A 12,984-nucleotide genomic window follows, 5' to 3' on the forward strand; every position below is an offset into this window, starting at 1 on the left:
AGTCTCCTCAGGGCTGCAGCCCGGCCCCTCCTCCTCCGCTCTTCTAGGCCCGCAACAGCCCCGGAGCAGGTCCCCCAAAAGGCGTACCCCGTGTTTAGGTTTAGGGCGCACAGGGAGAGAAGTAATAAGCGATAAGCGTTTTTATTCAAGTACAATTCAAGCTAATCCCTTCCTTCTAACAGATGGACGAGAAGAGAAGAGGCTGATTTTTACCGCGTGGTGTCCACGTTCGGGGTTATTTTTGACCGCATCAAGCAGCAGTTTGACTGGAACCAGTTCCGAGCCTTTGCCAGACTTGACAAGAAGTCGGACGAGAGCCTGGAGAAGTACTTCGGCTGCTTCGTGGCCATGTGCAGGCGGGTGTGTCGCATGCCCTCCAAGCCGGGTGACGGTGGGTACACTTAGGGACCCCGGTGCTCCGCCAGCGGCCAGTAAAGCAGAGAGGGAGAGAGCGCGCAGTTTAGAAGTGCACTTGGGTTTTCCCGAAGCCAACGCGGTTGCTTTTGTGTCCTAGAGCCGCCCGAGCTCGCCTGCATGATCGAGCCCATCACCGAGGAGCGCGCCTCCAGGACGCTGTACCGCATAGAGCTGCTGCGGAAGATTCGCGAGCAGGTTCTTCACCACCCGCAGCTGGGAGAGCGGCTCAAGCTGTGCCAGCCGAGCCTGGACCTGCCGGAGTGGTGGGAGTGTGGCCGGCACGACCGGGACTTACTGGTCGGCGCGGCCAAGCACGGGGTCAGCCGGACGGACTACCACATCCTCAACGACCCCGAGCTGTCCTTCTTGGACGCGCACAAGAGCTTCGCGCAGAACAGGGGCGCGGGCAGCATAGCCTCCCTGACCCCGCTGGCGGTGGGGTTTGGGCAGACTGCCGCCATCATCCCTTCCACTCACATCCCAGACGAAAAGGTGACGGACCCGGCCGAGGGGAACGCGGAGGAGTCTGAAGGCGCAGCCGCCAAGGAGAAGCGCACGGGGAGAGAGGAAGAGGACCCCGGCGGCAGGGAGAAGGACATGCGTCAGGGCCGGGAGGCCGAGGCCAGCTCGGCCAAGGGCGAGCTGAAAGGCCTGGAGGTCAGCGCGGACGCAGGGCCCAAGTCCATCTCGGAGAAGGGCTCGGAAGAGGACGAGGAGGAAAAGCTGGAGGACGACGATAAATCCGAAGAGTCGTCCCAACCCGAAGGTAAGGCGTGGCGATTTTGGCCTCCATCCTGGTTTCACTGCAGCTCACTGGAAGATGCATTGTTTTCCTGTCGCATCACAAGTGCTTTTTTGTTTTGTTTTGTTTTGAAGGGTGATTAAAGGGATCATAATTTCAGGTTATCCCTGGATGTATGTAAACATCTTATGGCATGTAAATATGATGTATCAAACAATTTAAACTCTTAAGAAGAGTTTTCACACAACGAAACCACTTCTGGGTTAAGCATAGAGGTTAACTTTACAGTAGCAGAGTATTAAGAATTCCATGAAATTTTAATTAGGACAACTAAATGTGAGGGAGGAGAGTCATTCACTGGGCAAATACTGTTAATTTTCTTAAAACAAATGACACTGACTTTATTTTAATTCAGAAGTTGAGTAGGAATAGACTGAATAACCAATTTTCTTTCTACGTTATGGTAAGACTGCTGTAACGAGCTCAAAGTGAAGGAAACAAAAAAAGGGCACCACACTGTAGTGTCCTGCCATAGCTGTAGCTTTGAACTTTAGCCAAAACGTTCATCCTTTTTCCCATGTGGAGACACCTCAGCCCTTGGGTCAGAGATGTGGTCAGCACTGAGCCTGCTCCAAGACCTCTTTGCACAAATGCACGTACCCTCACTAAGCCCCCACTGCTTCACCTACCAGATGGAACTAACACGCTCTGCATGGTGAGCTTTAGCCAACATGGCGGTTGACACGCCTCACATATACGACTAGTATATCGGGTACTCAATAAAGCGAGGTGAGTGGTATTCTAGGTCTAACTCACATCCTTCCTCGGTTTCTTTTTCAGAGACTGCTTGTGAGTCATACACATTAACTCCTCTCTCTGCAGGAGCCGTTTCCAGAGGGAAGAATTTTGATGAAGAAAGCAATGCTTCCATGAGCACTGCTCGGGATGAAACCCGAGACGGGTTCTACCTGGAGGACGGAGACCCTTCAGTGGCTCAGCTCCTTCATGAGAGGACGTTTTCCTTCTCGTTTTGGCCTAAGGTGGGCATTGTGTGTTGTTGATTGTGTTGACTGAAAAAGAACGGGGAGGGAGGGCCTCTTTCTAGCTCGATTTTTCAAATAATTTTTAGGTAAACCAACACAACGTATGAAGACTAGATTTTTCTTGTCGTTTGTAAAGAACAACCTAGAGAAACCCAAGGGAAAAAAAAAGTCTGTTGAATTCTTTTCTAATAGAATAGGAAAAGTGACAGGAAGGCAAAAATAATAACGAACTTTTTAGAGCTCTTTGCTTCCCTGTGGCTTGTTTAGGTGGGTAATCTGTGTACGAGATTGCGTATGCATTGTTATCTCAACAGCAACTGGAAAACTGTTTTGAAAGTGCTGTGTTTTTATTTTTTTAAATCTGAAGCAGAACTTCATCTGTTTGGAAGCCTACACTTTTCTTAACTTGGGAGAGGGTGGGCTCTGGTACGTCATGGATACTTTAAAATGTGGTGATCTGTTACCAAAAGCAAAGGGGAAGTTATGTTTTAGGCTAAATAAGACAACTTTATTATACCTGCCCATGTGGATTGGGTCTGTTTGTCACTGCGGGAAATCGTCATCCTTATCACTAGGCTGTCCGGTTTAAAGCAGACAACACAAGAATGGGCTTCCTTAGACGCAGCCAAAGGCCAGTCTTCTACGGTGTTAATTGTTTAAGAAGCCAGGTGAAATTTTTGACTGAAGAATGTACAAAGACATTTTTTTTCCTCCATTTGTCCTTGTAGTGCCCCCCCTCCTTTTGCTAATCTTCCTTGTTGAGTATAGAAGGGAGTTTCACAGATCGGCCAAAAGGTTTATAGTAGCAAGCACTTTTAATCTATGGAAGCTCGGTCGGAGAGCTGTAATTAGAAATTTGTAATGTGCACGCTTCAGTGAAATCCGAAGTGATAATAGGTGGGGAATGCAAATTGACATTCATTAGGTGTTCCTAGGTTGGTGCCCATTTCATAATGCTGAACTTTATTAATAGTGACGCTAATGATGTCCCGCTTCCCGGGACAGACGCGATCCAGCCGTGGATCTGAAGTGCCAGCACGTCGAGATGCAGAATGCAGAGCTTCTCATGGCATCTACGAATGCTCACCACCGGTTTTCGGTTGAGCTTGAGTAGAAGTTACTTTTAATAGAGGGGGATCTTTCCGTGGTGTCTGTTACTTAATATGTTTCCTATCTTACGAGATTCAGTGTTGATGACTGAAAAATACGCTTTCTGGATCAGGTTCAACCAAGATCATCCACCAGAGTAAGACCGTTGGTCTGGCTTTTGTTTATTTATTTGCCATTTTTTTCCTCCCTTTTGACCCACCCATTTCCTTGCCAACCTTTGATGCTATTTAGCATCAGGATGGTTATGTTCCTTTAGTAACTTTAAGCAGGACTCTGTAACCATTTCATGGGATTTTTCTTCTCCTCCAGGATCGAGTCATGATAAACCGCCTAGACAACATCTGCGAGGCAGTGATGAAAGGCAAGTGGCCAGTCAATCGGCGGCAGCTGTTTGACTTCCAGGGGCTGGTACCGGGTTACACGCCCAGCGCCACGGACGGGCCCCTGCAGAAGAGGAGCTTTGCAGAGCTCTCCATGGTGGGGCAGGCAGGCATCGGCGGGAATGATGACGTCACCTCTTCTCCCCAGTTAGCAAAGGTAAGTTAGGATGCGGGGCTTGTTTTTGCCGTGTAATAGGGTGAGTGCTTGGAATCTTAACTCCGTTTGGAAGCTTGTTTTTAACAGATGTATAAATAAGGTAGTTGGCATTGCCTCCAGCCCTCTCCAGTCCTTGCTTTTTCGGCAGGCACAGATGTTCTCTTCCTTAAGCTTCTTGCTCCTTAGTTCTAAAAGCCAGCCAGTATATTTGCAAATATATCTTGTACTCTTTCAACAGGAAGATGCCCTCAACCTGTCAGTCCCTCGCCAACGGAGGAGGCGGAGGCGGAAAATCGAAATCGAGGCCGAGCGAGCTGCAAAGCGGCGCAATCTCATGGAGATGGTTGCCCAACTACGGGAGTCTCAGGTGGTCTCAGAAAATGGACAAGAAAAAGTTGTAGATTTATCAAAGGCCTCAAGAGAGGCGACCAGTTCTACCTCAAATTTCTCATCTCTTACTTCAAAGTTTATCTTGCCCACTGTCTCGACCCCAGTCTCCGATGCCTTCAAGACGCAAATGGAGCTGCTGCAGGCAGGCCTGTCGCGCCCGCCCGCCAGGCACCTGCTCAATGGCTCCCTGGTGGACGGAGAACCTCCCCTGAAGAGGAGGCGGGGACGGAGGAAAAACGTAGAGGGCCTCGACCTGCTTTTCCTGAGCCACAAACGGACGTCGCTGAGTGCTGTAAGTCCAGGAGCTCGGCCACACCCCGTGGGCCTATTTCTCTGCAGGGGCCCTGTCCTGCCTGGCGCTGGGTTCTCACGGTGACGTGGCATTGAGCCTGGCGTCTTCCACTGAAAAGGCAGATTCCCAATGAGCAGCCTTGGTTCTGAGCTGAGAAACTGTGGTGGTCATGTACAGACCCCTCGGCCTGAACCAGGTGTAGCTTGAGGATTTATCCTTCCCAAGGTTCTGATTTATTGATCGCTTTCAGAGGAATAGCACAAAATAAAAATGTGTCCTTCTAAGCCTAAAATTGTTATCTCTGAATTCTTGAGGTGGAAAAAGCTGCTTCTCTGAAAAAAATACTGATTTCTTGGGGCCTGGCATTTATGAGATTAATCTAAGTGTTTAGTTTCAGACCAAGATACAAAGCTAGTGATTGCAAATTTTCTTCCCTCTGTGATAGCTAGATATTTTTAAAATCTGAATGAAGGTTTTGGCGTGTTTGGGTTTGAATGAAATGTGTATGCCAGTGGATTTCAGCCTTTCCTTTTTAAATTCAAAGGCAGTGAACGCAGGTGTCATCAAAATAACGCTCCTCTCTAACCTGCTTCAATCACAGCATCTAGAAATATGCCGCCTAACGCACGGAAGGTGAGGCCTTCACCCCACAGAACCCGATGCCATGTATTCCTTTTTTAAAGGGTTACTTCATTTGTACTAGATCTCTTGAGCAGGTGGATTTGAAACTCAAATCACTGTTGTGGCCCTGGAGCTTGGTGGGCCGTGAGGCACTGGAGCCGAGCCACCCCAGGCTTTCCCTCGGACAGTGGGAAACCGTTTAGGAAACACTGACACTTGAAACTCAGGGGGACACCATTCTTTGCTTTAGGATGTTTTTCCTTGTACTACCATTGGCCTGTTTTCTATTTCTTAAACCTAGAAGAAGCTCAATAACTTCAAGGCGTAGGCAGAGATCTGACTGAGTTGTAGCCAGCCCAGAAAGAAATGACAGCCCAGCTTTCCCTGACATTTCTCTGCCCGTGGTGGGGTCTCATTAAAACCGAAGCAGCCAGGTGGTTAAAAGTACATTTTCAACATTGACTGTGACAGTCATAGTGATGGTCATTTTTCTTAGTCATGTGATTGCTTTTAGAATCTGATAAAAATACCTCTTGCAGAGGGTCACCTGAGGCTGAGGTGTGTGGTTTCCAAACAAGGTTTTCTTACTGGTGATTGGTCTCCCTACCTGAAACTGACCGGAAAAATCTTTTCTCCATAAACATCAACAAATTGTGGAGTCTCTGCAGCTGACACCCCCCCCCCCCCATTCTTTATTGTGTTTAGTGTTTGGATCACAGCACACACTTGTCTGTGGATCAGGTGTCAGAAATTAGTAGCCAGTGGGCCCCAGGTGCAGTTTTCGTAAAGCAAGTATAAACTCTATATTAAACTTAAGGCTGACTTAATTCATTTCACGTATTTTAAGCTGTCATTAAGAATCTATAGTTTATCTTTTTCTGAAGTCACATTTAACAACCCCACTCAAGTCTGAGAGAACTCCTAATAGATGTTAGTGAATGGCCTTTTGAGTTTCTCTTTTTACCAGCAAATGCTGAAATTTAGGGACTCCCCATTTGGTGACGTGGCGGGGCAGGTGCAGAGGAGGCACACGAAGTAGAAGGAAACACTGATGGGTCCATAAAACCCCTGAGCAGGGAAGAGGTGCTGACAGACTGCAAATGTTACTTGTATGGAGCAGGCCAGATCCTAAAATCTAGCATTACATCTGTACTCTCACTGGAGACCATTTGGGACTATGTGGAAAGGAAGGGAATAGCGATCATACTTTCAGTAGCATCGTCAGAGCCGATGCCCATGGTTCCAGGTGCTGGGATGCAACGATCAAAGGCCAGACAGATGCTTGCATTAGACAGCATGGTCTTTAGGGTGGGTGACAGATAAATAATGCACAGGGGTTGTGTGTATGTTGTGACCGAGGCATGCCTAGGGAACTTTGTGAGCCCAAAGGAAGGTGCACATGACCCAGGAAGGTTGGAAGTGGAGGATGGAGGATATTGGGAGAAACAGATGAGGAAATTCCCTTGGGATGGTCATACTTGGGTGAGGTTTTGAAGATTGAGTAGGAGTTGGCCTTTCAAAAGGCTAGGATGAGGAGGGAAAAGGGAGAGCTTCTGATGTTCAGTGAAATGAAAGTTTTACTGGCTGAGGAACCTGGTGAGGAGGCAGGTTCAGCCAAGAAGAGTTTGGAGCCAGGCAGGAGGCACATCACAGAGGGCCTCGACTGCTCTGCTAAAGAACTTGGATTTTGTTCTGCAGGTGGTGAGGATGCAGTTGTTGAAGTAGTTTCAGTAGAGGAGAGGTGCGATATAATCCTTTGAGCTGGGCAGAGCAGCATTTTAGAAAGCTGACTCCAGAATAACAGCATGGAGCCTGGGTCAGAGAGGGGTGGGACAAGAATCAGAAACACCATTCAGGAATATTGCATTTCTACAGGGGAGGAGTGATGAAGGCCTGAACCAAGGCAGGAGCCCAGTGGATGGAGAAATGGGTGGATATAAAAGATGTTCAGAAGGAAAAATAGCTGAGTTTGAGGACCAGTGTCTGTAGGATGGTGGTAGAGCCTAAACTTCAGTTGTAGATCATCTTATGCCTCACAAAACTAATGCAGAATGTCACACTACCCACAAAATTGTCCTGTGCACAGAGACCCAATAAAGTACTTATACACTCATTTTAGTACAGTCCTTTAATTATATGCTATCTTTAACTATGTTATCCAAGCCCCAAGAGAGATAGAACAGTCTGCCTTCTGTGCAGGTCAAGCTCAGCTGATCGTGTCCGTGTTGTATTTCTAGCGACTTGCTTAGGGTTTCAACCCATAGAGGTGGGCTGGGCTGTGGATTTTCTAACTAATTCTATTCTACAGTGAAGAATAGTATTAGAAGTAATTCAATAGTTGTTCCTAAACTGACATTGTGCAGGAAACTTTTTTCCCTGTTCGGCCAAATCTCCATTGCTTTGGGATAGCATTGTCTTGGCATGGGACACTGTCGGATTGCCTCAGTGTGAGAATTCAGACTTGTCGCCCTTCTGCAGGAGGATGCTGAGGTGACCAAAGCTTTTGAAGAAGACATAGAGACCCCACCAACAAGAAACATTCCTTCTCCCGGAGAGCTGGACCCAGACACACGGATCCCCGTTATAAATCTAGAAGACGGGACAAGGCTGGTGGGGGAAGACGCTCCTAAAAATAAGGATTTAGTTGAATGGCTTAAGCTGCATCCGACTTACACTGTCGATATGCCAAGTTATGTACCAGTGAGTATCACAGAACCTACTGTCGGAAGGGATCTCTGTAGGGTCTTCAGCCCATTCTTCCCCACGGCGTAGAAACCCCTCCACCTTTCATTAGAATGTCTCATCGGAGCCTGTGACCATTTTTCCCTGTTGTATCTCCTACCTGGGAGAAACTAGATTGAGCTCTGCCCTACTGAAGGGTGGCCTTGAAGATATCTGAGGATGACTGTCACTTCCTTTTTCCTTTTCCCACCCCACAAAGGTGATTTCCTCAGTTATTCTTTGTATGACATGGTTCCGGGTGGTCTTGTTATTCAGATAACCTTCTTGAATGTGCCTTAAATCAGTCTCCAGACAAGGTCTGGCCAGCACACAGTACCATGAAGCCATTACTTCCTGAGATTTGACCAGTTGATGCAGCCCAAGACTTTATTAGCTTCTTTGAAGCAACTAATTTACTCTTATGCCTTAATTAAACATTAGGCAATTAATATCTCCAGACGATTTGTCACAGAAACTGTTTGCTAGCTGGCAACGCAAGTCGTTTATTTCCCATACTTATGTGAGTGATTTCTAAAAAGTTAACTGTAGGATTTCACATTTTATCTAATTGAATTCAGCCTAGTGTAACTGCCCACTGAAAAGCCTCCCCTCCCACAAAGATTCTTTTATCCCTTACATGTGTTCTCATAGATTTTTTTTTGGTCACTGAATGTGTTGTCCTCTCTGTGTTCATTTACGTTACAGACTAGAAATTAGTAAAGATACTGCAGAAAGTTTCCTTTAAATTTAGCCATGACTCGGTTAACATTTTAAGAAAAAACCTTGTTGGATTATAGGTAGACCAAAGGAAAAGCAGATTCTCAGCTTACCTGTTTATTTAATTCCTTAATGCACAGGAAAAAAATATATAGGAGTTTTTCTTCTTGAGGAAAAGTAATGTTTCTAGAAACATCCGTAGTAGTTGTAAATGCCTCAGCTGTGCTCATCTTTTACATGAGAAAGAGTAAGTACTAAATGCATCTTCTTGTTTTTGCAGAAGAATGCAGATATGCTGTTCTCCTCATTTCAGAAACCGAAACAGAAACGACATAGGTGTCGAAACCCTAATAAATTGGATATAAACACTTTGACAGGAGAGGAGAGGGTGCCTGTTGTCAATAAACGCAGCGGGAAGAAGGTAAAGTGCTGGGGAGGGGAGTGGATCTCTCTGTGATTCCTCATCCCAGAAAGAAGCGTTTTGTTTTGTTTTGTTTTTTTACCCCTGCCATAATTTGGAAGGAGAAAGAATCACTTTTCTTCTTCCAGAATATTTAGAAGAATCTGTGGTTTCCTTAACTGTGCACCCACCTCTCTCCCCAGATGGGTGGAGCCATGGCCCCTCCCATGAAGGATCTCCCCAGGTGGCTAGAAGAAAATCCTGAGTTTGCAGTCGCCCCAGACTGGACCGGCATCGTCAAGCAGTCTGTGAGTGCAGCCCCCACCTTTCCATCACGCAGGGCAACTCCACGAAATTGTGCTCCTGCGTTCCTTCTCTCTTTTCTATTGTACATTAATTGTTCAACTTAAACTCGTTCTTAGCTTTGAAGAATTGCCATAACACATCATTTTCATGCATCTTTTCATACATCATTTCATACCTCCTTACATTGCTAATCTAAAGTGGATTAATCTGTCTGCCCTGATTCGAAGAACTGTGTAGAAATACCCAGTTTTGGAGGGTGCCTTGCTCCACACAGGTAACCTATTTACTAGCCCATCTGCAGAATGGAATTTATGGTGATGGAGAGCGTTGAGATTGTTGACTGCTGATTTTGAAACAAATAAAAAATACAACAGTTCTGCCTAAAATTTTTTTTTTTTTTCATTATTTTCTTTTTAAAATTAATATGTTAATGGGTTGGTTTTTTTGCATGCTTAAATCATTCAGTACAATTGACTTATTTTTCTCTTGGTATGTAGTCTATGAATTTTAACATGTATAGATTCGTGTATGCCTCCACCTTGATCAGATACAGAACAGCTCCATTGCCCCCCAGAATTCCTTGTACTATCGTTTATGGTCACCCCCACCCCTGGCCCCTGTCAGCCGCTGACCTGGCCTCCACCCCTCTAGTTTGGTCTTTTTGAGACCATCATAGAAATGGAAACTTTCCATATGGGACCTCTTGGGACAGCTTTTTTCACGTGGCACAGTGCCCTGAAGATTCACCCAAGTTGTTGCACATATCAGAATTTCGTTCCTTTTTATTGCTGAGAGGTGTTGCACAGCGTGGTGGTACAGAGATTTGTAGCCATTCCCCCACCAAAGGGCATGTGGGGTGTTTCCCGATTTTGACAATGATGAATAGAGGTGCTGTCAACATTCTTTTGCTGGTTTTTGTGTGAACATAAGTTTTCATTTCCATAGGGTAGATACTAAAATGTAGTTTTAATTAACTAAATTTTCCATGTTTCTCAACTGTTTTCTGTTGTATTATTTTTGAGTTAATTGTGGTTGCAGATAACTTATTTACCTCACTGTTGCAATAGCCTTGAACAATTTTCCTGCAACTCAGCATAATTTGTTGAGCTAACAGAATACTAAAAAACAGAAGTTTTGCTTTCATAAGTTTTATCATTGAGCTTTTAGAATGGAAACAATTGCTTCTATATTTCCCTGTAGAGTGTCAGCTTTCAGTTCCTCACAAAGGCCCTGTTGAGATTTTAAATTCGGGACTCCTTGGCAAAATGGCTGATCGATTTGCCCAAAGAAATAAAGGATAGGTTAAACTGTAGATGTCTTATAACGCTTCTCTTTTGGAGCCTAAGTAGCTCTCTCATCAGCCCTAGGTGTAAAATTAGATCTTCGTCAGCAGCCTCTAAGCGTCCGTTGTTTGCCCCTCTCTTTCCTGCAGGGCTTCGTTCCAGAGTCCATGTTTGACCGTCTGCTCACTGGGCCTGTGGTGAGGGGAGAAGGAGCGAGCAGGAGAGGACGAAGGCCCAAGAGTGAAATCGCCAGGGCTGCCGCCGCCGCGGCTGCTGTGGCCTCCACTTCCGGGATCAACCCTCTGCTGGTGAACAGCCTGTTTGCTGGAATGGACCTCACGAGCCTCCAGAATCTCCAGAATCTCCAGTCTCTCCAGCTGGCAGGCCTCATGGGCTTCCCTCCGGGACTGGCGGCAGCTGCGGCCGCGGGCAGCGACTCCAAGAGCCCGGCCGCCGTGCTGCCCCTGGTGCTGCCGGGCATGGCCGGGCTGCCCAACGTGTTCGGGCTGGGCGGGCTGCTCAACAGCCCCCTGTCCGCCCCCGCTGCTGGAAACACCCCTGCTGCCTCGAGTCAGGGAGAGCCGGAAGACGGCCCTTCCAAAGGAGACGAGAAAGGAACGGAGAACCAAGAGGAGAACAAAGACTCTGAGAAAAGCACAGACGCTGTCCCGGCCACGGACTCTGCAAACGGATCTGTTGGTGCTGCTACTGCCCCGGCCGGCCTGCCCTCCAGCCCGCTGGCCTTCAGCCCTTTCCTGCTGTCCACCATGGCCCCCGGCCTCTTCTACCCGTCCATGTTCCTACCTCCAGGACTGGGAGGGTTGACCCTGCCTGGCTTCCCAGCCTTGGCAGGACTGCAGAACGCCATGGGCTCCGGCGAGGACAAGGCTGCCGACAAGGCCGAGGGGGCCCCCTTCAAGGACGAGGAGAACCCCGAAGGCAGCGACGCCGAGGGGAGCCTGGACAAGACGGCAGAGTCCTCCGTCCTCGAAGACGAAATAGCACAGGGTGAAGAGCTGGACTCACTCGATGGGGGGGATGAAATAGAACACCAGGAGAATGACGAATAACCAGTACCAGTTCCAGTTAAAGTGTTCAGAACTTTCGACAAGTGGTAGTCCTACTGTTTACACTCACAGTTAATGTTCATACCTAGTTTTATAAGCTGTTCTGTAACATAGTGTAGCAAAAAAAAAAACAAAAAAAGTCCAAGTCATGTTATACAGATGTGTCAAAAGGTATCTTGGTCATTAAGTATTGTGCAGTGCATTATTTATTATCCCTAGGAGAGATGAAATTTGAGAGGTGATCATGTGTTTTTAAGGAAACTTACATAATGCTCTGCTTTTTTTTTTTTTTTTTTTTTCTTTTGGTACCATTGGTATTATAATAAAAGAGCAATTTGTGACTGAGCAGCACTAATGGAAGGAAGTGCTGCTTAAAGGAAGTATGAAGTTATATATTTAATTTTTTAATTTTAATTTTAATTTTTTTTTTCTTTTTTGCTGTGAAGGTCAAGATGAAATGTACCATACATATCATACCTGCTCTTTTTTTTTTTTTTTTTCCCCTTTATGACTGTATGGGTTTCCCACCCTTGTGCTCACACACACACATCCATACACTCTGACAATCTCCACGTTCGTGTGAACGTCTCGGACTCGAGACGCAGCAATAATAAGGCAGCTGTTGAATGTGAAGGGTCCCTTTTGGAAATTAACCTACTGGGCGGGTTCTTGCCAGACAGAACTCCATTTCCATTGTCTCGTGATCTTGTAATGCACTGGTATAAACGAAATAAATAGATAAATAAATAAAGAGTGAGAGAAGAGAGAATCAGGTACCTTTTTAAAATTAAAGGACTTTGTTACTTTAGCCACAAAGCTAAACAGCATTACCTCAGCTCTAAACTAGCCTTGAAGTTTACAGACATGACTTTGTAAATGTATTGTTTTTCTTTGTTGTGATGTCCTTTTATTTTTTTCCTTTGAAAACTGCTATCATGTAAGATAAAATGTAAATTGCTGCCAACTGTAGTAATGATGCTTTTAATAAAAGTGACCCATGATATGCAGAGATGCCATTAGAGAACGTGGTGTGTAGGAGAACCGGCGTCCACGCTGTATCCGCTGTATTTCGTATCCACAAGCAGATGTGAATGCAGCATTCTGGCTTCTGCACAGTTTCTCGATATGTCCTCTTATACTCACTTGGTCGTTCGTAATACTCCGAACTGACTGCTTTCGAGACTAGGCAGGAGAAAAAGCCCTGAATGACCTTCACATAATTCCACTCCAGAGAGCGCAACTGAAACGCACACAGAAAACCTCTGATTCTTCCTCAAAAGGGCACCTGAGACCGAGAATACTTAAAAATGCGTGCAGCCTGTGATAATGTGGTACACT

General features: G+C 46.2%; 1 protein-coding gene across 4 annotated transcripts in view; it reads left to right on the forward strand.

Moving 5' to 3' along the window:
• Positions 1-12,655, forward strand: part of CHD7 (chromodomain helicase DNA binding protein 7) — a 184,457-nt gene extending 171,802 nt beyond the window's left edge. For all 4 annotated transcript variants that reach the window (XM_037803279.1, XM_037803280.1, XM_037803282.1 and 1 more), the window contains 9 exons: positions 183-391; positions 515-1,183; positions 2,042-2,199; positions 3,622-3,849; positions 4,088-4,531; positions 7,631-7,852; positions 8,871-9,011; positions 9,194-9,298; positions 10,729-12,655. In XM_037803279.1, the coding sequence (XP_037659207.1) occupies positions 183-391; positions 515-1,183; positions 2,042-2,199; positions 3,622-3,849; positions 4,088-4,531; positions 7,631-7,852; positions 8,871-9,011; positions 9,194-9,298; positions 10,729-11,649 (3,097 nt within the window). In that variant the 3' untranslated portion in view covers positions 11,650-12,655. The remainder of the gene's footprint in view (positions 1-182; positions 392-514; positions 1,184-2,041; positions 2,200-3,621; positions 3,850-4,087; positions 4,532-7,630; positions 7,853-8,870; positions 9,012-9,193; positions 9,299-10,728) is intronic.
• Positions 12,656-12,984: the final 329 nt, after the last annotated feature.

The sequence above is a fragment of the Choloepus didactylus genome, chromosome 14 (genome assembly GCF_015220235.1).
Source record: "Choloepus didactylus isolate mChoDid1 chromosome 14, mChoDid1.pri, whole genome shotgun sequence".
Lineage (NCBI taxonomy): Eukaryota > Metazoa > Chordata > Mammalia > Pilosa > Megalonychidae > Choloepus > Choloepus didactylus.